A 25,295-nucleotide genomic window follows, 5' to 3' on the forward strand; every position below is an offset into this window, starting at 1 on the left:
CACCTTTTGCGCAACTCTATGCTTTCCGCGTCGAATTTGAGTTCAACAGCAAAGATGGGGAGAAGAAAAAAATTGGCAGTGGCTTAGCTCTGCTGTGCCAGGATATACCTAGCGTGAGCGCGCAGCGGCAAACGCGCGCGCCGCGGCGCGCCAGCTGTGCGCAGTCACGTCACTCGCTCCTCGCGCATGCGCAGTGTGGTCGACGGAGGGAGCACGCGAAACGGCAAGACTGTGGCCAATGTAGCTCACGCTACAAACGGAAGCTTTATCAGATATCCAAGATTTAAAATAATCCACAAGCGCTCTCATCCGGGCGTATTGTAGCGGACGACCACGTTGGTCCTCTCTCGGATCCACTTAGTCGTGATCCACTTGGAGCCAGACAGTACGGGGCACCCCACGTGCTCCGTGCGCTGGTCTACCGTCCTCTTCTGGTGCCAGAAAGAGAAGTGTCTGGGGGCATCGTTGCCCTCGTACGGTTCCACGTCGTACCAGAAGAGGGCGTCACCGACACGCGGCTTCACCCCGATGCCCAGACGAGTGAAGGCTGTGGCGCCACCTGCCGCCACGTCCATGAGGTACGCTATAACGGTGGCCAACCGCGTTCCGTAATTGACGTTGAAGTGGTCTGCAGCTTGTTCGAAGCTTTGAGCGTCGTGGTGCGGCGTGTAGTGTCCCCCGAGTCCGTAGTTGACCACCTGGTAGGCCTCGGCCGACTCCAGCGATAGGTGCGTCGCAGTGGCGATGCGTCGACTCAGACGCTGAAGCGGAGGATTGTGGCCGTCAGAAAGCCACGATACCTGCATATATAATAATTGGTCGAGCGTCGTTATAACTTATATGAAAGAGGGATATAATAGAATAATCACAATTGCCACTGAAATTCCAACAGAAATCAATGCATGCGAAATTTTGTTCTAATGAAGCGAACAGTTTGTCGCAGTGGATGTAACCAACTTGTTCTATTTGAGAGCGATGATTTATAGTGGCTACTTCACACCAATTCAGTCAGCCTTTGACCGCCGTAATCATTAATCTCGTAATCATTAGGATAGTTGAAATTCCCGCAGTGATAGTCTTCTCCCCAGCTTTTTTTTTCTGCTTTCCTCTCAACTCTGGCTGGTGTAGTTGAGAAAAGGACGATTTTACACGGCAAATATAAAATTAAAATCGGCTTTTGAGGAAAGAAAGTGGCGCACTACCTGTCTCGCATCCCGTTGTACATATTGTGAACATCGCCATAAGGAAAGGGACAACGGAGGATGTGAGAGAAGAAAGGAAGAGGTGCCGTAGTGGAGGGCTCCGGAGTAATTTCGACCGCCTGAGAATCTTTAACCTGCACTTGCATGGTACTGCACATGGGAGCCTTTTGAACTCCGCCTCCATGTAAACGCGGCCGCAGCGGCCGCGTTCGCGAACTGCTGTACTTTGGCTCATTATCCTAGTCACTGGAAGTTTTTCCAGCCAATCCACAGTAGCCGAGCGCTCTATCAACAGAAGTTACATAACCGCTAGGGCGGTAAAGAAAGGATGGCAGTGGTGGTGCAAGTAAACATTTATCGACTATTACGCAGAAGGAGGTGTTTGGCGAAGGACGTATAGGCCCAGGTCCTCACACATAGAGCTTAAGCTCCTATACAAGAGCTCCAATTGGGTATAATAGCACCCGCACCCCGGCGATCAAGGTCCGTTGGCAAGGGCGTCCGCAGAACTTTTTCCAGGGGGGTGCACCCGATGTCTGGGGATGAGGGAGGCGGTAGGTTTGTAGTTGTTTTCTGGTAGGGCATAAATAATATCCGTAATTCCAAGGGGGGGCAACCGCCCCCCCTTGCCCCCCCCTTCCGGACGCCCATGTCCGTTGGTGCTGTACGCAATGGCAGCTGAGCAGCGCCACCTCCCAGGCCTCGCTAGAAGGGCGGGAGACGGAGGATTGGCAAGGTTAAGGATTGCAAGGGCAGACCCAGGCCATCTGGAAAACGTCCGAAAACGTCGCTGCACACAGGCTGCAGCCACCATAAAATTCTAAGCTGAGGTGGTTCAATACTACCTAGCACAGTTATGTATTTCTAAAAATTTTGAGAAGGAGCCGTCCGCCTGCTCTCCACCTCGGGAGACCCTTACAGGGTTTCGGAAAGCGAAAATGATGGTCCTTATAACATGCAGTGATGTGTTTGAATGTAATTAGAGATTGGGTGGGCTCGGGGTAGCCTTTCAGAGAAAGTGCGAGTTCCCGGGGCGAGAGCGCGTGGGCCTGGTCGGCCAACTCACTGCCCTGGAGTCCCCGAGAGCCCAGATGGGGTTGCAATTATGCAGGATGCACCAGGCGAGAGGCGGTATCCAACCCAGCTCATAATTCTGACAGGCCTCCTTCGAGTCGGTAATGATGTGCTTCACTTGTGGGAGGGAGACAGTGAGCGCAATCGCGATTCCCTCCGCCTGTGCTGTGCTGTAGGCGTTGAACGGTAGCCCTGCCAGTGTGCTCGTGTCAGGGTGTCGAACCGGAATTTTTTCAGGTTCGGTTCGGGTTCGGGTTCACGCCTTTCGGATTCAGTTCCGGGTTTGGCTCCAGAGGGACATTCCGTTCCGGTTCGAATCAGTTCGGACTGTATCGAACCGGTTCAAACGGGTTCAAACGGGTTCAGGACGAAAAAAAATTAAATGTAGATGGGTTTAAATCAACTTTACTATGCTGTTTACTTTTTTCTGGCACATCGATATACAAAATAAAAAATGCAAAAAATTTGTTTACGAGAACGGAAAACTGGGCTAGTTGGTAAGGGTCCACGCTTAATAAGCAGCTCAGTAAACAGGACAAAAGGAAGGCGGGAGATGACCCGAGCGCTAACAACTGGTTATATCATTCTGGGGAAAGTATATAAAGGCACAGGACAGAGTGAACAACCCAAAAAAAAAACAGAAGAACAAAGATTAAGCCTAAAAACCACACTGCGCATGTATACATCATAGTCGAGTCATGATAACTTTTTCGATAAAATTCGAAGACTATCTTCCATAGTAGACGGCACTCCCCTATCTCCTGGACCGCACACAGTTGCCAAGACAGCCTAGCTCCTTATCTGCCAAAATGAGATGGTGAAGCAACACAGTCATCTGTTTCCTTCCTGATGGTAAAGGCCTCCACCAGCTCCCTACAAATTCGTTCAGGGTGATAACACAGGGCACTTGTCTTATCTAAGTGAGGTAAGCAATGAGCGTTGGTTCGAACGTCGCAGATGGGTGAAAAAAAGGAGCGGGGTCGTACAACTTGGTTTTGCATTGCAGAGTGCAATGATTGCTTCTCCCCCTTAGATATGGCAAGTTTCCTGTTTAATCACCCTGATCGAATTTGTAGGGAGCCGGTGGAGGCCTATATGATCAGGAAGGAAGCAGACGAGTGTGATGCTTAAATTGTAAATTGTAAATTGGTTTTTTGAGGAAAGGAAATGGCGCAGTATCTGTCTCACATATATCGGCGGACACCTGAACCGCGCCGTAAGGGAAGGGAGGAAGGTAGGAGTGAAAGAAGAAAGAGAGAAAGAGGTGCCGCCATCTATCAATTTGGCAGATAAGGAGTTAAGCTTTCTTGGCAACTGCGTGCGGTCCAGGAGATAGGGGAGTGCCGTCTATTATGGAAGATAGTCTTCGAATTTCATTGAAAAAGATGTCATCACTCGACTATGATGTTTATGCGCAGTGTGGTTTTTAGGTTTAATCTTTGTTCTTCTGTTTTTTTGTGTTGTTCACTGTGTCCTGTGCCTTTATATACTTTCCCCAGAATGAAACAACCAGTTAGCGCTCGTGTCATCTCCCGCCTTCCTTTTGTCCTGTTTACTCAGCTTCTTAAGCATGAAAAATTTGTTTAATGCGAGATGTTCTCATTGTACCCATTTTATTTATTGTCCGCAGCAAGAAGACAAATTTACGGCATGAGCCGCGAAATGAAATGAACTGGAAATTAATATGAATCGGCGATGTATACGCTACAATCCATCAGTGAGGAAAAAGGCGAAAAGCCGGTGGATTTTGCATCTGCAAGGCCCTGCAGCTTGAGCAGTTTCAGAGACCCCGTTGCGCGAGTAATCGGTCTCCCCTGAAGCTTAAGTCAGTCGGGAATTTGTCGTACGCAGTGTACTTACGCGGGCGTCGAAATGATCGCGGCACGCGCCCTCTACGTTCCCACGCACTACTGAGAAACGAAGCATTCATGCATCGGCATCTACATACAGACAGACACCTTTCCGTCGCCCCGAAACCGGATTGCCAGTCCTCTACCCCCCCCCCCCCCCCCGCTCCTTTACAACATGGCAAGAAAATGTGCGAAAATCCCTCCACCGCCCATCCACCACCCAACGAGAGCCTCATGGAAGCACTGGATCTCCCTGACATCCAGAGCTTCCCAAACATACAGGGTCTGTTCTGAAAGTAGTAGGACTGGTTTTTTCCTGGGCGAACGGGTGGACGGGAGGTGGCCTGCGCGTGCAGGATCGTTGAAGGGGGATATTGGGAATTCTGGGGAAAATCGGCATTCGGCTCTCGGCCGTTGAAGAGAGGAGGTCGCTTGTACTATGAACCCCTGTCGAAACGTCTCGTCACGCAAAATCGTCGAGCGTTTACTGGATCAGCGATACGCGATCAAATTTTGAGTAAATCTTGGTAAAACGGGCAAAGAGACTCCCAACATGATTAAGGAGGCCTACGATGACGCTTCCATGGGTATATCAGGTGTTTTGAGTGGCACAAGCTTTTCCGAGAAGGTAAGGAAAGAGGGGAGGAAGACGACCGCTCCAGACGCCCTTCGACCAGCAAGACCAACGAAAATGTGTAGCGAGTGAAACATTTACTTAACAGTGATCGTAGAATGAGTGTCAGAATGATTGTTGATGACTTGAGCATTCCTCAAACCCAGGTTTTCGAGATCGTGACAGAAAACTTATCCATGAGGAAAGCGTGCGCGAAGTTGGTGCCGGGAGTGTTGTCAGATGAGGAAAAGGCCAACCGGTAGGATCTTCTTCATCATGTGAATGAGGACCCCGATTTTTTGCCCAGCACAAGGCGGCAACGCTGCCTCAGCCCCCCAACAGCCTCGACCTGGCCCCGCCAGACTTTTTTCTATTCCCGAGAATAAAATCGACGCTCGAGGGGAAACATCACGGATCGGTAGAGGTGGTTTAACAGGCCGTGACGAGGGAACTAAACAGCATTCTGGTCCAGGCGTTCCTGGAGGCGTACGAAAACTTTAAAACTCATTGGCAGCAGCGTGTAGGTGCGGAAGGGTGCTACCTTGAAAAATTGTAATCGTTTGTACTATTCTCTTGAATAAATTTTGTTTAAAAAAAGGAGTCCTACTACTTTCAGAACAGACCATGTATTTTATTCAAATCACGTCTTCGACATCACCTCTGTGACTCACGTTATATAACCCGAGTCCCCATCGCTCAGTATCTTCAAAAACACAACTAATCGTGGCTTCTCGCTAGTACAGTGAGAAATTACGGCATTGGCTTATAATGATGACGCCAGCCTCTTTTCTTCAGATATAAAGAGTATGATAAAAAAACACGCTTGGATAGGTTGAGAACGTTTCGCTTTTGCACGGACACAAATTGGCAAAATCTTTGTTGCGACGTTGCGCTGCGACGTTCTTTCAAGTGCAGCATTGTGCAAGGAAGAAGATATACTTGACTGCATAGAACTTTTGTGACTTTTCCTGGTGCGTTATCCAAGGCAGCCTTTGCGTCAACAGAATTTTTTGCGCCCTTGATAGAGAGTGGTTAATCCGGCGTGCACCATTTGTCCACCAACTTGTTTCAGGCATTTATTTTCAAAACAACAAACAACGCCTTTCTGGTAGCTGTGCTTAATAGGCGACTAAGTGCTCGCCTGTCTTTTCTGGATATGCTCGCGAGAAGACTGTGCTGATTCATTCCGTTTTCTCACTTTTCGTTTTTCCTTAGGATATATATACGGCTTCTCCAAAAGCTAGATGACAAATGTTACGATCGGTCATTACTTCCTCAACCCATACAGCTACAGCCTTACCTAGACATTCTTGATACTGGTGCATTAAAGCCATGTCAGCGGATCTACAGTGGAGCCCACTTTAATGGCCGCAGATATAACGAACGCTCGCTTATTACGAGCGGGTGCGGTGCTACCGTCAAAATATGCCAAATATGGATTTCACCGCGCCCCGCTGGGGCACAGCACCACGACTGCAATGGAGCGCTCACCGATGTTGCTCTTTCAGGTGGCCCTTTTTCTCGGCGCGTCTCTGGAGGCACAGTCCGCAAAATCCTGCGCGAGCTCTACCGGGCCTGATGGACGCGAAAATTGGAAGCGGTCGCCACTTCTGGACAGCTGCCACCGCCTCTGCTGGCAACCGGGATGGACCACACGTGTCGACGCTATCACCACAGGATGCACAGTATATCAACCGCCATTTCACCGCGCCGCGCTGGGGCACAGCACCACGACTGCAATGGAGCGCTCACCGATGTGGCTCTTTCAGGTCAGTTACCTTGACTGCTCCTACTGCCGCGTAAAGAGCGACAATCGTTTTCTTATTGTGGTGTTGTGCCCCAGTGAGTGGTCTGTTGCTTTCATGAACTGTGACAATTTTGTAAAAGACCTGCTGTGTAGAATTTTATTGCTTCTGTCAGGGGATGTTGAATCGAATCCTGGCCCGGGAACGGAAGAAGTTCTAACAACTGTTTTGGAAACTGTGCAAAGAATTGAATTAGGCCAGGATGATATCCGCAACGACCTTCGCGCTTTAAAGAATTGGCAGGCGTCCGTTGATGTCGAGTTGAGACAGCTGTCAGCTCGAATTCGGGTGCTAGAGGTGGACACTGCTGCTCTAAAGAACAGTAGTGCTTCACCAGTTCAGGCGCCTGAGGTTGCTCTCGAAATCTCGGACAAGTTAAAGTCTATCGAATCGCGCTGCGATGATGCCGAAAACCGTCTACGCCATTCCAATCTCCTTTTCTTCGGCCTACCTGACACCTCTGACGAAACATGGTCATCCGCTGAGACAAAAGTTATAAACTTATGCTCGGAAACCCTCGGTATAACAGTCGAGCCGTCTCAAATAGAGCGCGCACATCGCCTCGGGAAGTACCAGGAAGGCAAATGCAGACCTGTCATTGTTAAATTTGCACTTTTCAAAGACAAACAGCTCGTTCTGGAAAAGGGGCCCAAATTCAAGAATACAAATTATGCTGTACGAGAAGATTTTTCGTTAAAAACACGAATATCAAGGAAACACCTACTTGATTTTGCGAAGTCACAAAACGCCACGTATAAGCTTAGCGTAGACAGACTGCACATCGGTGACGCCACCTTCGTATTTGATGCTGCGTCTGGGAGCGTCATTCGATCTTCAAGATAGCTCACACGGGAAAAGATAGCTGGTACAATCGATCATTCAAACTCTACTTCTCGTAATCACACGCCATCACGTTTACACTTATCATGCACTAATATGCGTAGTTTGCTACCCAAACGTGTTGAACTATGTTCTTACCTGGAGAACAGTGAGTGTGACATTTTAGCATTAACTGAAACGTGGCTTAATCTTGATATTTCTGACACTGAGGTACTGCCCGATACCAACGAGTACATAATCTTCCGAAAAGATAGAGAAAACAAAAGAGGAGGAGGTGTCCTAATAGCCGTCAGGAAGCGTATATCATCTCATCTTGTTAATTTACCCAGTCCCCTTGAGATTATATGGATCTGCATTACGTCATCATTAGTTAATTCAATAATAGGTGCATGTTACAGACCACCAGATAGCTCCGCAGCTTTCATATCTCACTTGCGCGATAACCTCAGTGCCATAAGGACCAAGTTTCCTAAAGCAAATATTTTTCTGATGGGGGACTTCAATTTCCCGGACATTGACTGGTCTAACCTCACCTCTGACTCTCGCTATTCTAAAGACTTCATCGACTTAACTTTAGATTTTTCTTTAACTCAGTTAGTAAACCAACCCACACGCGGAACGAATATTCTTGACCTTATTTTGACTTCATGCCCCGACAATTCAAGCACCGTCTCTACTAGTGAGGGATTCAGTGACCATCTGATTCTTAATTTTGCAGTTAGCATCCCATCACATACGCGGCATCTCACGTCTAAGCTCATCTTCAACTATAAAAAAGCTGATTGCAATGCTCTTAACGTTGGTCTGCAAGAATTTTGCTCCTCGTACCTTTCCACTTTCCCTTCCCGTACCGTCAATGAAAACTGGACCTTATTTAAAGAAAAGTTGCTGTCATTAATGGTTGCTCACGTACCACAAATTTCATTTCGGGTCAACATATCTAAGCCATGGTATCATAGGTCACTTCGCACAACTAAGAATAAAAAGAAGCGCTTATTATAGAACCGGGCGGTCACTAACAATACTTACGGACTCTCAAACAGCCTGCCGAAATTACATGAATGGCAGGATAGGTCGTCACGCGCTCCGTATACTCCTCGCAGCGAGTGACAGAATTAAAAACCGGGAAGAACAAAACGACAAGATCCTACACAAAATTGTGTGGGTACCGGGGCACACGGGGGTTGCAGGGAACCGAGAGGCCGACAGGATAGCTCGAGGATACATTACTTTCCGAGCTTCCGACGAGACCGCGGAACTCGCGCCAGCACCCAGGGAATACTCGGCCATACTACAAAACTATAGAGGCAGAAGAATGCGATATCCCCCACCGCACAAATCTCTCAGCAGAGAGGAAGCTGTCACTTGGAGACAATTACAAACAGGCTCTTTCCCAAACCTACATATACTAAACAAAATGCACCCTACGATATACACGAACAAATGTCCCTGGTGCGACGAAAAACCTACACTATACCACATCACATGGGCCTGCCAAAACATAGACGTGGTCCCCAAAATACAAAACCCGAGTGCGGAGCAGTGGGAGACTCTGCTGTCCAGCGACCGCTGCGAAGACCAACAAGGTCTGGTACAGCGAGCTCAACGGGCGGCAGTGGCCAGCGGAGCCCTGGACTGAGGGCAACCGACCACTGGTTAGAGGCGGACGACTTCGACAGAGAAGGCTCCTGGGGGTAGAACCAAGACGTCTCTGAAGAAGCCCCCAAACCGCAGAAGAACCATTACTGTAAATAAAGTTTTCCCTTCCTTCCTCGTACCTTTCCACTTTCTCTTCCCGTACCGTCAATGAAAACTGGACCTTATTTAAAGAAAAGTTGCTGTCATTAATGGTTGCTCACGTACCACAAATTTCATTTCGGGTCAACATTTCTAAGCCATGGTATCATAGGTCACTTCGCACAATTAAGAATAAAAAGAAGCGCTTATTTAAAGCAATGAAAAAATCTGGATCCCCCTCTCTGAAACTGCAACAGAAAGACTGCGAAAAACAATACTGCCGTGCCGTTCGTAAAGCGAGACATCAATTTTATTCTCATGATCTTCAATCCCTTATGCGCAACAACCCTAAAAAATTCTGGCGTACAATATCCCCAGCTAACACTCATGCCCAAATCGCTCTACAGGACAATACCGGAAATTTCATTACTGACGAAGAAAGTGCGACTATCTTTAACAATTATTTTACTTCAGTGTTCACCCATGAAGATCTTTCTAACATTCCTGCCACCGCCGAAGTCGACTACAGATATATGACCCCTATTGAATTAACTGTTGAAGGCATCGCGTCACTAATCAAAAACCTTAAAATGTCCACTAGCTCTGGTGCTGACGGAATCAACGCCAAAATTCTTAAACTCACTATAAACTCGAGCAGCTTAATCTTGTATCACATTTTTCAGCAGTCTTTATCTACAGGTGAACTTCCTTTTGATTGGAAAATAGGCAAAGTCATCCCCGTGTTCAAATCCGGAGACAGAAGTAACATCAGTAACTACCGACCTATATCTTTAACCAGTATTGCATGTAAGCTTCTAGAACATATCATTGCTTCAAATGTTGCGCAGCACCTTGAACAAAACCGCTTTTTTTACCCTCATCAGCACGGTTTTAGAAAAGGACTGTCGTGCGATACACAACTCATGGAATTTACGCACGAAATTCTAACATGAATGATAACCAACAGACTGATTGCATTTTCATCGACTTTTCTAAGGCATTTGATCGGGTAGCACATTGTCGTTTAATTGCCAAATTCTCTGCTTTAAATATCGACTCATTAACGCTATCATGGATTAGAAATTTCCTCTCATTTCGCAAACAATTTACCAGTATAAATAATTGTTCATCCTCTCTCTCTGAAGTATCGTCCGGTGTTCCCCAGGGCAGTGTCCTGGGCCCGTTACTATTTTTAATATATATTAACGATCTGCCAACCGACATTACCTCTAACATCCGTTTGTTTGCTGACGACTGCATTATTTACCGCAGAATTTCTAATCCATCCGATCATATCGCTTTACAGAAAGATCTAGACCATATAACAAACTGGTGTTCCATGTGGCTAATGCCGGTCAACACTGATAAGTGTAAATTAATGACTTTCAGCCGTAAACTTTCAAACTCTTCTTTCACCTACTCGCTCAGCAGTAATCATGTGACAACAGCGTCCTCATATAAATATCTCGGCATTCACCTAAATCAAAACCTTTCCTGGTCGACACACATTAATAAAATTACAGCTAAGGCTTCACGAACCCTTGGATACTTAAAGCGTAATCTTCATGGTGCACCATCTGACATTCGAAAACTAGCCTACCAGACGTTTGTCCGCCCACAACTAGAATTTGCATCACCCATCTGGTCACCTCACCAAGCGTATCTAACACGTAATCTCGAATCTATACAGAACCGTGCTGCACGCTTCATCGCTCGCGATTATAACCGCCATTCCAGCGTCACTAACATCAAGTTATCGCTATCACTTGAGTCTTTAGAATCACGTCGTACCGTAGCTCTTCTTTGTTTATTTCATAAAATGATTTTCAGTCTTCACAGTCACACATTACCTTTGTCACGGCCATGTCGCACATCTCATCGCCTCCATAATCATAGCAGCTTTACGCGTATTTTTGGTCATACAAAAGCATTCAACATGTCTGCTCTCCCACGTGCCATAAACTATTGGAACAGCCTTCCTGACGATGCTACTAATACCAGAAATCCTACTACATTTCGTGATAAAATAACCGCAATCCTCGCCTAGTGTCTCAGTTCTCTGTATTCTTGCGAAAAATGTTTTATTGCTGCTTAGTGTGAACTAACTTGTGCACTTTTTAGCCTCACTGTCAAATCGTGTTCCATTTCCATGTTGCCACATTTTGAAACTTGTAATTATTGTGTGTTGTATTACTTTATTTGTATTCTACTGAGTGCCTCCTGCTAACTATTGTATAACGTTTTTCTTCTGTCGGTTTTTTTTTGTTCTTTTGTGTTTTTTTTTGCGCTGTTCTCTAACTTCAATGTACTGCCCCACTCACACAATGCTCCAATGTAAAGGAGCCTGTGAGTAACTTGAATAAATAAATAAAAAAGGGCAATTGAAATTCGTCGCAGATACAACGAACAACTCTGGCCACACCACTCGACTATAGCGAACGAGGAGGCGCGGTAAACTACCCTCGAAGTTGAAGAGGTCGTGCTTCCGTTAAGCACGCAGATGAAAGAGCGCCTCTCAACCTTCACATCACCCCGGAAAGAGCATGTCGACCAAGAAATGCAATTAAAAGGCGGCACTGCCGTGAGCAGCGCTAACCGGAAACTCCGGCGTCCGGTAACACTGTAAACGGTAAAGTAAACAAGGTAACAAGTAACCGCCGGCCAAGCCCGCGTCATTGTTTACGTGTTCGCCGGCTGCATGGGCAAAGCACCCAAAATGGAAGAAGCGCGGTGCGCGCGAGACGGGGCATTGTCAAAGGACTGACCACGGCCGTGGATGAACTAACAGCAGAGATTTGAGAATTTTGAAGTCCATGCTGGCTATGCTGGTCACGTGGTATACATAGACTACCTAGTCGGCTCCTCCTTTTGCGCTGGTACCACGTGCAGGCAGCGTCATACAGCGGACAGCGCAACTGATGAACTCTGCGCCACAAGCGCTCCGCTACTTTCTTCGCTGCATCAGCCCAGAAACGACAGAAGCAGCTCGAAAACACACGCGACCAGACCATACGCATGTGGATTTTTGGCAACGTTTCGTTGACCCATAGCCGACCAGATGTTTCCTCGGATAATTACGTTCCTGCGGACCACAAAATCGCAGAAGCGCGTGCTGTGACGAAGACGTTGAACACCAAGTACAAGCTCTGTTGTTGTTGTTGTTGTGACTGAGAGAAGAATGAAAAGGAAATTGCATGGGCCTGCTACTGGCTCTAGCCAAGCCACCACCGCTGCCACGTGCAGATAGAGGAGAGGTAAGAGATCAGCAGAAAGAGAAAAAGGCAAGAAAAGACGCGCGTCGCAGCAACAACTGCGTCCGCCGGAGCGGACCTGCTGAAAAAATCAGATATGCGGCCGAAGCCGCGCTCGCCGAAGCGAGGACAGATACTGCACGTGACAGGACAAAGCGCGTGTCCTGTCTACCTCGTTCCTTGGTGTCGTGTCTTTTGCGCAAAAAACCCACAATGCTTAGGCACCAACTAGCCTGCAAAAACATACTCACAGATACTCTAGTTAAGCTCTCCCCTACTGCCAGGAATCTTATTTATATGGCCGACCTGCCACCAGCTGCTGTGGACACTTGAACCACGATTAGTTTATACTCTGTCCCGAAATTTGATAGTTGGCAGCAAGGGTCTCGACGAGGATTAAATGACCGCTCTAGATAGCGTGGAAAGAGCCACGGCAGGCTCTGCTTTGCACAAGTAGGCACGTTTAAAGCAGCTTTATAAACAAATAAACGCCACTTTTACCGGCCTTAGTATTTTTGGCTGTTGTACAAAGGTTGGTTTATTGGGTTTAACATCCCAAGGAGACTCAGGCTATGAGAGATGGCCGTAGCGAAGGTCTCCGGAAATTTCGACCACCTGGGGTTCTTTAACCCGCACTGACATCGCACAGTACACGGGCCTCTAGAATTTCGCCTCCATCGCAATTCGGCCGCCGCGCCAGGGATCGTACGTGTTATGCGAAGAATCCACTTGCTACGAACATCACATATAACGAACGGAACCTGCGTAACCGTCGGGTTCCTTATAAGAGGGCTCGACTCCAGTTTTAAGGCGAAAGCCTTTAATTGCTCATACTGTCGTGACCAAGACGTGTTAGCAAACTTGTCCGCGTTTCAGATTGGTCGAAATGGTCGTGACGTCACTGCGCGCGAATTTTGACGGGTGTCCACCGAAATGTGTGAGACAGTTACTGCGCAATTTCCTTTCCTCAAATACAGTTTTCGACTGGTGTCCACCGAGTTATGTGAGACAGTTACTGGGTGATTTCCTTTCCTCAAATACAATTTTCAGTTTTTTCATTACGGCCCCTCTTTCCCTTTCTTCTTTCGCTGCCACTTCCTCCCTTCCTGTACGGTGCGGTTCGGGTGTCCACCGAGATGACAGAGAGTTACTGCGCCATTTCCTTTCCTCAAAAGGCGTTGCGTTCAAAGGGCAAGGCATCGCGCCGAACGGGTGGTGGCGTTCCGTGGGCTCCATGGCAGCGCTACAACACGTTGCCGCGTTCCACATTAATTGGCAGTTAATTAATGCACCAACAGAATGAAAAGTAAACAGTCGCGTAGCAGAATGCAGCACTCAGGCTTTCGCCTTTCAGCACTTTAACCGCTAAAGTTCCTCGTAATGTTCACGATTCAGACATGGTCCTTGCGCGTTAGGGCGTACAGGCGCGGACAAAAGTAAGCGGGGCACGCAACTGTCTTCGATTATTTTTCACGCGCGACTTAATTGAAATTCCCAGCAGTGGTACGCGCATGCTGGTAGCGGAGGTTGGGGGGCTTTCTTGTAGACAAACGACGCTTCATTACCAATGGAATGAATGAATGAAAAACTTTATTGTACTACAAGGGCTCTTTCTCGCAGCGTAGGTGCAGCCCTCAGTCCAGGGCCCCAGCGGCCTTTGCAGTCTTGCGAGCCCTGTCGATCAGCTTGAGCTGCTCTTCAGGCTTCGAGCTGGACAGCGCAGCCTCCCACTGCTCCGGTGTTGGTGTGTTGTTTATCGGCGCTGCCTGCATTTTCTGACAGGCCCATGTAACGTGGTAAAGCGTTGGGCGTTCACCGCATAGCGGGCATTTGTTGGCATATGTGGTAGGACAGATTTTGCTGAGTGAACTGAGATTGGGGTATGTGTTAGTCTGCAGTTGTCTCCAGGCAACCGACTGCTCTCTACTAAGGCCTTTGTGGGGAGGAGGGTAGGTCCTCCGGAGGGCTCGTTGGTGTTCTAAGATGGCTCCATACTGTCTAGTGACTGCGTCCAGTTCCTCTTCGGTGCGCGCCTCCCGGTTAGCGTATGCTCGGGCATTGGTGTCCGCACATTGGTTCCCTTTGACAGCCTCATGGCCTGGTGTCCACGTGATGAAGCATCTCGTAAAAGTGATTGTCCTCGCCTTGAGTATGTGAATGGCTGCAGTGGATATGCGTCCACTGCTGTATCTTCTGCACGCCTCTTGCGAGTCTGTAATGATGTGTGCATGGGGCTCGTCACTCTGCTGGGTGATGGCGAGTGCAATTGCTGCTTCCTCAGCCGCGAGGATGTTGTTGGTTTTTATCGAAGCGCAGTTGATTTCCCTGAGCTGGTGATCCACCACGCTGGATACCGAAAGCGTGATTGCACTTCGACTGCAATAGCGCGCTCCGTTTACTTATGGCCGCGCCTGTACCTTCGCGCCAAGGGGACGTTTGTGCTGTGGTCAGAGGTTTTCTGCCTGTGCGACCAACGAGAAACAATTGAGCAATAAAATAATAATTTTGGCGAGATGCTGTGTTCCTCTGGGACATACTTAAGTAGACTCTTAAAAAACCCATTGAAATCATGCATTTCATTATAAAAGTTCTGTCTACGAGGCTCCGGAATACCGTGCGAACTCTTCGTGTTCATAGGACCGTTCAGCGTGTGGAAAACCCGCACGATGATGAACACGCAGAACCACCGCGTTCAACGAGGTCACTGTTCAGACAACAGTGCACTTTAACACAGGAGGAATATGCTGGGCAAGTTCAACCTCCTGACTGGTTCCCTTTTCATGACGTGTGCACCGTCTGGAGTTTCCATGTGCGGGCGGAGGAAGGAAGTCATGGTGGCGTGAGGCCTTATGCCAAAATCGCTGAATTCGACGCGGTCAAGTAAAACACGAGGATGGTCAGAGAGGTTCCACACATTCTATGCAACAACCACAAAAAGAAGCCTCGAAGATGGCGAGTAGCCTAAGGCATCTCTAAACGGAGCTTCTCTGTAGCGCCGCCACTGCTACAAATCCCACTGGGGGTTAGAGGTTAAAGAATGCATACTCTTTTAGGTTTACTTTCTCTTTTTACTGCGCGAGCAGTATAGCCTGCTCTCCCAAAAATAACCGCGCTGTGTGTATGTGTATGTGTGGGGGAAAGGGGGGAGGTGCTTGCCTGCAGCCTCCACCCTTGATGCACACTCCGGTGGGCGCACATCCAAGCACTCACTGGTAAAAATGCACTTTCAACAACTTTGTGACGTTCCGTGCGTGAGCTACCAGGGCCCATATCTTCGGCGGAATCTTCTCTGTGCTCAACCGTCCTACTCCCTTGTCTCCCCTTAAACGGTCCGCGTTCGGCGGCGCCGCGTTGACGGAGCCCCCAGCGGCGGCAAGCCACTGAAGGGGTACAATGGTACAAAGGCGCCGGCGGGAGGGAAAGCCAGCCCAATTAGGCTGCCTGGCCGTACAAGGACACAGGAGAGGCTGACAACCCGACAAGAGAAGAAAGCTGCCGGCGGGAGACAAACGACATTCCAACGAGGGAGGTCGGGGGTGCCGCGGCGCCGCCGTGGAAAGGAGGAAGAAAGAAAGAATCCAGCCTGGCAGACAGGAGATCGGGCGTGGCCGGCGGAGCAGATATAGCTGGCGAGTGCGGACGAAAGGCACGCTGAGGACGACATCGTTCACGAAAAAGGGTCCTTGAGCGCCGAAGCCGGACGGCGCGCGGTTTCTGCCAGCCACCGACGGATCGCAACTCCGGAGCCCCTCCATCGCCCCCATGACGGCGTCGCCACGTAAGCTCGGACACCCCAGCCTCTGATGTACCATGTATAATTATTGATTACATCATTTTGTTTAAACTGAGCCATACGGTGTCTTCTTGCCTCTCCGTCCAGTGTGGACCTGCGCATTATGTGGGGTCGTCACACTGGTGTCAGAAGTGGGGTCTCAAAAGCAAATGTCCTCTGAATGCTGCGACATTCATGACTTCAAAATTGTAATCAAAGGGGAATCACGGGACTGATTGTGGGACTTTGACCCCCATTTGAGAGGCTTGAGGCACCGGAAGGCTGGAGCGAAAAAAAAAATGTCTGTAACTGACGGAGCTCCCACTCCACAGCCGTCGCTCGGAGCAAGCATGCTAGCTTAGGAAGCGTCATTCCGACGTTTACGGGAGATAAGACAGGGGTTCCAGTCTGCGATTTCTTTTCCATGCTAGAAGAGATTGGGAAATGGGGGGATGGTCTGATGCTCAAATGCTGGGAATGGCGAGGTGTAAGATGGCAGGAGCTGCTCATGATTTTGCTTGGCGAGACGAAAAAGTAAAATCCACAAAATCATTTGCGGAATTTAAGAAGCTCGCGTTCGAGCATTTCGACACTGAACCACGTCATGTGCGGGTACAGAGGTTCCGTGACGCCGGACAGATGGTAGGGGAGGAGGTGCGAACGTTTGCGTCGCGGCTTCAGCGCCTAGCGCGCGATACGCTGAGTAGGGAGGAGGAAGGAGACCAGCTAAAGAAGAAATACGCGGAGGATCTACTTAAAGAGGAAATGACCGCTTTGTTTGTGGCTGGTCAGCAAGACCCCGTGCGCCGGTTCGTGCTCTCGCGCAAGCCGAGCAATTTCGACCAAGCCGTGGCGGCCGCATTGGATGAGGAACGAAATGAGGCGCTAACGGCGGCCGCAGCGAGAGTACGCGTCATAGAGAGAGCGGTGCCCAACCCTGAGGTTGCTCTCTTGACAGAGCGGTTAGATCGCTTAGAGCAGCTGCTATCTCAGCAGGTGGAACGCCAGGTTGAAGCGGGCGCTCAACGGCGCCCATTCGCTGGAAACCGGAGATCGCCACAAAGCTACAGGCGCGGTATGCGAGATTTTGAAGAAATCGCGTGCTTCGCGTGCCAGGGTCGCGGACACATCGCAAGGTTCTGCCCAAACGTGCGCCGTGGGGAGCCACAAAGAGAAGCAGGCGAGACACGCCCTAAGCAAGCCTACAGCGAGGCTCCAGATACAGGGACAAAAAACTAGGTTGTCCTCCCCATCCTGATGAGTGTGGGGAGGGAGCAGTGGGTAATGAGGTGGTGGTGGTTTGTGTGGCCGACGAGGCATGCCCTGTTGTGCGTTGCAAGTTAAATGGTTTTTGCATGGAATTGTTGATAGACACGGGGTCAAAGGTGACCTTGCTTAAGGAAAGCAGCTTTAACACGCTTCGAAGGAAAGGGGATCGCGAGGTGTTGGAAGCGTCTGGTGGTACGGCAACCAAATTTGTAGGCATAACGGGGGATCCTCTTGGCATAAGTGGGCTCTACCGGTTACACTTCACTCTCGGCGGAATTGCATTGGAGCACCCCTGCTACGTATGCCCGGACACGGTGTCTGCCAAACGGAGTGTCAGGTATATTAGGGCAGGATTTTTTGAGAAAAGGGAAGGTAGTAGTCTCATTCTCTGAAGAAGAAGTTAATGCGGGGGGCTCAAAAGTTCCGTTTTTGAACAGGAGCAGGGCAGAGGTTCGCAGTACCGATATTGACACCCGTCAAACAGTGGGATCATTAGAGAAGGTATATTCGCGGGTTGCCGTAAAGCTGGTCGATGAGGCGGTCGTCCTTCCGTGGTCGGAGCACATTTTGTACGCTTATGTGCCTGCAGATGTAGAGAGCGGCGCCGTGGGAGTGCTTGAACCGGTCGACTCTCTTAGTAATGGCCTGAAGGCAGCCGCGTCCCTCGTGACTGTTAATGACGCCCACAGAGTGCCTCTACGGGTGGTTAACTGTAGCCAGCAGCCACTGAGCCTTCCCAAGAACAAAACATTGGCTTTCTTCACCTCTGCGATAGAGAAACATGAGCCCACCGATACGGTACTCGCAACTGTAGAGCATGCTAGTCCTTCGGCTCCTCCAAATGCGTTGTTCGATCTTTCCCACGTAAATTCCAGGGAGAGGGAGGCTCTGGCTGGTTTGCTCAACGACTACTCAGAGGTATTCGCCGCGTCCAACCTGGATTTGGGCTGCTGTGGCGTTATAAAGCACAGGATAGAAACCGGCACTTCATCGCCCGTTTACCAACGTGCGTACAGGATTCCTTACTCCCAACGTGAGGAGATGGAGCGGCAGGTGCAGGACCTTATTGATCCCGGCATTGTCGAACACTCAAAGTCACCATGGGAAGCACCGGCACTATTGGTGGAAAAGCCAGATGGCTCGTATCGATTGGTGGTGGACTACCGCAAACTAAATGCCGTACCAGCAATACTTTGATTTGAGCTAGTTGGTTGTAGCATGACATGTTTACGCAAAAGGCGCCAGTCCTTTCCTGTCTTTCCTGTCGCCAGTCCTTGCCAGTCCTGTCCTGTTGTGTGTGTTGTCTTCGTTTTTTAGCGCCAGTACGCCTTTTGCGTAAACATGTAAATGCCGTAACTCGCATCGATCCATACCCCATTCCCAATATACAGGAGACGCTTTCTCAGCTGGGCTCTGCCAGGTACTTCACGGTAGTGGACATGGCGGCGGGATTCTGGCAGATAGCAATGGATCCGGCAGATGCTGAGAAAACGGCATTCAACACGCCCTCAGGGCACTATGAATGGAAAAGAATGCCGATGGGTCTGGCCAACAGCCCTGCTGTCTGGCAGAGAACCGCTGATGTTATCCTGGCGGGTCTTCTGGGGAAGCTGTGCTTCGTGTATATGGATGACATAATCATATACAGTGACAGTTTTGAGAACCACTTGCGCGATATTGAGCAGGTTTTGGTGCGACTAAGAGGAGCTGGTCTCAAGCTGAAGCCTTCTAAGTGCCAATTCCTCAAAAACGAGGTGAAATACCTCGGGCACGTTGTTTCAGCTGACGGCGTGCGACCGGATCCTGAGAAACTAAGGTGTGTCTCGGATTTTCCATCCCCGACTAGTGTCCGCCAGGTCCGGCAGTTTCTCGGCCTGATCGGTTACTACCGAAGGCACATAGAGGAGTTCGCCAAGCTCGCTAAGCCGCTCACTGCCTTAACAGCCAAAAATGTCGCCTTTCGCTGGTGCAAAGACGAGGAGGATGCTTTTGGGGCCCTGAAGAGGAAGCTAATGAGTGCACCGTTGTTGCGCCACCCGGATTTTAGTTTGCCCTTCGTTTTGGCCACACATGCGTCAAAGTTCGCAGTTGGTGCTGTGTTATCTCAGGTTATCGAGGGCAAAGAACATCCCGTGGCTTTTGCTAGCCGACAGCTGAGCCCCACAGAGCAGAAGTACGGAGCTACAGAAAGGGAGTGCCTCGCCCTTGTCTGGGCAGTAAAGCACTTCAGATGCTACCTGTACGGCCGCCAATTCAAGCTAGTCAAAGACTGCCATCCTCTGAAATGGTTGATGAGTGTCAGGGACCCTAGCTCGCGACTCGCTAGATGGAATCTACAGCTGCAGGAATACTGCTTTGAGGTGGAGCACAAGTCAGGAAAGACACATCTGAATGCTGATGCGCTCAGCCGTAAAGCTGCCGTGTCAGCTATAGATGAGTTTGTCCCCGTAGTCGACCCCGCCGAATTACGCACAGAGCAGTGCAAAGATCCTGACCTGAAGCGAATAATCGAAAGCTTAGAGGGCGCACCATCTCACCCCGAACAGCTAGGTTATTTCATTGGCAAAGACGGCACCCTGTGTCGGCGCACGAGGCCAACCAGGAAAGGGAGACCAGAGAAAACCGCTTGGGAGAGAGTCGTCATACCTCGGTCGTGGACAGAAAGGGTTCTTCGCGCGTTCCACGATGCGCCGTGCGCCGGTCATTTTGGCGTAGCGAAGACACGCAGGCGCGTCGAGCCTTTGTACTTTTGGAGTGGCATGCGACAGGATGTTAGAGACTACTGTGCGAAGTGTCATTCCTGTCTCGAAAGAAAAACACCCAAGGGACGCAGGCCAGCACCAATTCAGCCGTTCCCTGAGGTTTCGGCTCCTTTCGAGCGGACAGGTATGGATATAATGGGCCCATTGCCCACGACCACTTCTGGAAACAGGTACATTTTAGTATTTGTCGATCACCTTTCAAAATACGCGGAAGCGGTAGCACTCCCAGATCAGAAAGCAGACACGGTTGCAAGAGCATTTGTTGAACAGATCGTGCTCCGACATGGATCTCCGAGGCAACTCTTGACAGATCGGGGAACGAACTTCGTGTCGCAGCTAATGCGGAGAGTTTGCGAGCTGCTTAAGATCACTAAGAAGCAGACAACACCGTACCATCCGGCTTGCAACGGTGCGGTGGAGCGACTGAACCAAACCGTGGCCGGGTTCCTGTCGCATTTTGTTTCGCGCGACCAGCGGGACTGGGACTTGTGGCTCCCGTATGCAATGTCTGCCTACAATTCCGCAGCACACGAGAGCACGGGCGAATCGCCATTCTTTCTTCTCTACGGCCGAGACCCGGACCAGCCTAGTGAAGTGCCAGAGGGCCCCCGTCGTGTCCCATACGCTTCACTGGACGACTATAAGGTTGAGCTAGAATCGCGCTTGCAAGTGGCGAGGGACATCGCAAAGGAGGCCTTAAAGAAAGCGGCGAAGCGCAGGAAGGAGGTGCACGATCGCGGTGCTAGAGACGCGCCGTTTGATGTGGGGGACAGCGTGTACATCGAAAACTGCCAAAGACAGACTGGGTTGGCTCGTAAGTTCCAGACGAGGTGGAGAGGACCGTGCGAGGTTGTCGAGAAGCTTTCTCCGGTAAACTTCAGGGTCCGAGACGTGAACCGCCGCTTGATAAGGATACACGCAAATCGCCTCAAGTCGGCACCGGTTCAGTATTCACGAACTGAGGAGGGGGAAAGCGCAGATTTTGATGGGGACCGAAGTGAAGCGGAGCGCGCAGATTGTTCGCAAGAAACGCCCTCTCCTACATTTGTTCGGCAAGCGCCAGAGGTTACGGCAGGAATGCCACCGGATTTACTTCATGCATTGCTGGAGGAAGGAGCGCGCGAGGTTGCCGCGCAGATAACGCCAAGAGAGGCTCCTGCCACGAGCCCTCGCCAGTCTCAAAGCAGACAAGGGGTCACAGAATTACTTGGTACGACTCATGAACGCCGATATCCGCTTCGAAATCGGAAAGCTAAGTCGGACTAATGGCGTAAACAGAGCGGAGTTGGGGACTGGTTAAGACTGTGTAATGCTGCAGCTCATAACATTGCTATGTGCTTATGTGTTAAGATATCGGAGTTGCTAGTTAAGCCTTTCTGTCATTAAGTAACACTTTTACACAGGATGCAGAACATGCCCGACTTCCTTTCGTTATCTATATTTTTTTTGTCTGTGCCGTGATTGTGCTGGAAGTGGGAGCTCCTTTGTAACTGTGGTAAATTTATTTCGTCCAGTTTGGACTAGCGAGGAGAGGCTTGGGTGCTGAGTTTCATGTTTGTCTGTGAAAGATCAGTGCTGCCCCTGGAGACGCCAGTTATGACAGCTGATGCATATGGTGCTGTGCAGTGGTATTGTGTGCAGCGAAAAGTGTTTTGTCGGACGGAATGTGCGAGGCGATTCAGAAAAAGAAGGGGAGCTGCCTGGACTCAAATGTTCGGAGAACATTCTTCTGGAGGGTGAGCGAGTGTGACGTTCCGTGCGTGAGCTACCAGGGCCCATATCTTCGGCGGAATCTTCTCTGTGCTCAACCGTCCTACTCCCTTGTCTCCCCTTAAACGGTCCGCGTTCGGCGGCGCCGCGTTCACGGAGCCCCCAGCGGCGGCAAGCCACTGAAGGGGTACAATGGTACAAAGGCGCCGGCGGGAGGGAAAACCAGCCCAATTAGGCTGCCTGGCCGTACAAGGACACAGGCGAGGCTGACAACCCGACAAGAGAAGAAAGCTGCCGGCGGGAGACAAACGACATTCCAACGAGGGAGGTCGGGGGAGCCGCGGCGCCGCCGTGGAAAGGAGGAAGAAAGAAAGAATCCAGCCTGGGAGACAGGAGATCGGGCGTGGCCGGCGGAGCAGATATAGCTGGCGAGTGCGGACGAAAGGCACGCTGAGGACGACATCGTTCACGAAAAAGGGTCCTTGAGCGCCGAAGCCGGACGGCGCGCGGTTTCTGCCAGCCACCGACGGATCGCAACTCCGGAGCCCCTCCATCGCCCCCATGACGGCGTCGCCACGTAAGCACGGACACCCCAGCCTCTGATGTATCATGTATAATTATTGATTACATCATTTTGTTTAAACTGAGCCATACGGTGTCTTCTTGCCTCTCCGTCCCGTGTGGACCTGCGCATTATGTGGGGTCGTCACAACTTTCATCCATCTCCCCACCACCATCACCTACCTGTACCCGATATAACCTAGACGAATTGTTGTGTAAGCTCACCGTATGCCGTCGCCCAAGCGTTCTACGAAAAAAACGCCAACTGTCATGAGCCTGTCGTGCCAGACACCAAGAAGCGGAAGTATTACAGCGAGAAGTAGACATAAGCCGCCAGACTGAGAATTCAAGGTCGAGCAGTCAGAGAACAGCGGATGAAGCTGCTCGCTGGCGACATATCAATTTTTTTATGAGCAGAACAATTTCAGCGAATCGCATAACGAAATCATTTCATGGCAGTTATATTTTATCGCAGTAGCAACTTTCAGGGCGTAATCATGATCGCATACTAGCGAGCGCATGCATTTTCTCACCTCCCCTTCGTGTAATCGGTATTAATTTTTAATCTAATATCTATACCGTTGCCAAGAGCCCACCTTTCAGTCCTTATTTCCGTTGCGTGCAAACAAGAATATGCGGATTCTAAAAAAAAAAAGAAGGTGTCCCAAATTATGCACAGAACAGTTGTGAGTTGGGCTTGTTGGTTTACGATCATATTGGGCCTGTGTTGTGTTCTCGCTCCGTCCTGTGTTAGCGCTGTTCCCAATATGACCAATTTATACATCCTTCTTTTGGTAATTATGGTAGTAATATCGCTGAGGGGTCCAGCGTCCAGTGGCAACAAACACGACAACTGCAGGCGTTCAAACCTGCAGTGTGGAACGCTGTGTGCTAGAAAGTGTCTGAGGTGGGGAGGCAAACCGGAGAGAGAACAAGCGGCCGGCGCCGCCAGCGACAACAGCAGCCACCGACGCGCGTCGCGCCGTGCGTCCGCGGTGCGTTCGGCGTGCGTCTGCGGTTCCATGCTTGGTTGGTTTATGGGGTTTAACGTCCCAAAGCAACTAAGGCTATGAGAGACGCCGCAGTGAAGGGCTCCGGAAATTTCGACCACCTGGGGTTCTTTAACGTGCACTGACATCGCACAGTACACGGGCCTCTAGAATTTCTCCTCCATGCACATTGCTGGAGGCTGGATGGCACCGCAGAAAGTTAACAGCCTCCATCAAAATTCAACCGCCATGGCTGCGATTTCATCCGGCATCATTATGGCAGCTAGTGAACACCGCAGAAAACAGAAGGCCGAATTTCATCCGGAGTCCGTGCTCAGCAGCTAAATGGCATTGAAGATGCTGTCACGGCAGTAGGTAGCTGAGTTACTACACTTTGACTGGAAATGCAATCATTACTTGGCGATGCTTACGATACAAAGTTGAGTTATTAGAACATCCCGGTTACCAGCCGAGATAGGATATATGATGCTAAATTGTTCTGAAACTAAGAAATGGCTGCTAGTTCAAGTACACCCTAAAAAAAAACACCTGAGTGCACGACAGCGTCACCATTTCAGCCGCAGCTTCTTATGATTGATCAGGTGTTTTTGCAAAATAAACATTTGCACACATGGCATACTTTCCATCTACTGTGTCTAAACATCCCACACAAAGATGAAAAATCTCGCCAGATGATAGAGCAGCCGTACAAGAGGCGTGGTTGCTAGCCAGTTCGACCCAGAATAAAAAGCGCGCCCTCACCTTGCGCTTGGCCGAAGAAAACGCCCACTGTGGGCATAGGAGGACTGCCGCTTTTAGTGCCCCGATCTTTCTGAAAATAGAGTTGCCCTCTATATATCTCACCTTGCCAATACGTTTCCAACTGGGATAACCCGCCGCATTCGTAGGCGAGTAGATGCCGGCCCGTGTGAATCCCTTGCGCGCTGCAGCTCGGATGTAATTCACTTCCGCCGAAGTGAGAAAGCCCGGGAAGACTACGATGCGTGGTTGCAACGACAGCACTTCTATCTTGTGCGGCTGCAGGATCAGACGGGGGTCTCCGTAGTTTGTAGACATTGTGCAGAACAATCGTCCGTCAGATGGCCTCAGATCTCCCCCCTGAACGCACACGGACTTGTATTCGCGAACGTCCGACTGCGGCGGTGCAGGGTAGTGAAGCGGCCGCTTGGACATTCCAGACCTTCGCAGCAGCGGCCACCGCTCGTCGTTGTCCTGCAGCCAGCGAAGACCCAGCTGCAGTTTGCGGGATCTGCCGCTGTCGAGAGTAGAAGCAATCGCTAACACAGCACGGGACCAGGCTGACGTGTTGCCGAACGGTCCCACCGTGGAGCAACCCCTTGCCACATCCTTGAGGTCTTCGGGCGAAGCGGCCGGTAGCAGACGAGACTTCATGGCCGCCATCTTTGTCGCCGGAATGTCGTAGACCTGCTGGAGCTTGCAAATCCCCGCTGCCGCTCCGGTGACGTCGCTGTCCGCAGGCCACCACTTCCGCAAGGAAGGCGAGCTGAAAGCCGTGCGAAGGCGGCTTAAGACGGGACGTTCTTTCCACACCGACAAGTATACGGGGAAAGTTGCAAGGCGGCTGACAGAAAGGAATGTTCCCAAGACCTCGGGCACGCATCGCCGCCGCACGATGGCTTGGAGTTTTTCATGGAGAGCCTTCACCTCGTACAGGAGGTGCTCTTGCAGAAGAAGAAAAAATCGGCCGTCCTCAAGCGAAGTGCTCTCTGTGTCGGTGGACTCTTGCATGTCCTGCGTGGAAGTGAACAGGTCTGAGTAGCACAAGGCTACGTGCAGCCCCACCGTGAGAAAGATTGCGCTGCGCAGTGGAAGCAACAT

General features: G+C 50.2%; 2 protein-coding genes across 2 annotated transcripts; both read right to left on the reverse strand.

Annotated features, from left to right (window-relative positions):
• Positions 1-305: 305 nt before the first annotated feature.
• Positions 306-25,295, reverse strand: LOC149345558 (prolyl 4-hydroxylase subunit alpha-2-like). Its single transcript, XM_089585245.1, has 2 exons — positions 24,300-25,295; positions 306-800 (listed from the first exon to the last, which is right to left on the reverse strand). The coding sequence occupies exons 1-2, from the start codon at positions 25,293-25,295 to the stop codon at positions 306-308; spliced, it is 1,491 nt and encodes a 496-aa protein (XP_089441371.1).
• Positions 14,007-24,234, reverse strand: LOC149345559 (uncharacterized). Its single transcript, XM_089585984.1, has 3 exons — positions 24,198-24,234; positions 22,672-22,693; positions 14,007-14,748 (listed from the first exon to the last, which is right to left on the reverse strand). The coding sequence occupies exons 1-3, from the start codon at positions 24,232-24,234 to the stop codon at positions 14,007-14,009; spliced, it is 801 nt and encodes a 266-aa protein (XP_089442110.1).

The sequence above is a fragment of the Amblyomma mixtum genome, chromosome 4, assembly GCF_055824585.1.
Source record: "Amblyomma mixtum isolate Tamu chromosome 4, ASM5582458v1, whole genome shotgun sequence".
Taxonomy (NCBI): domain Eukaryota; kingdom Metazoa; phylum Arthropoda; class Arachnida; order Ixodida; family Ixodidae; genus Amblyomma; species Amblyomma mixtum.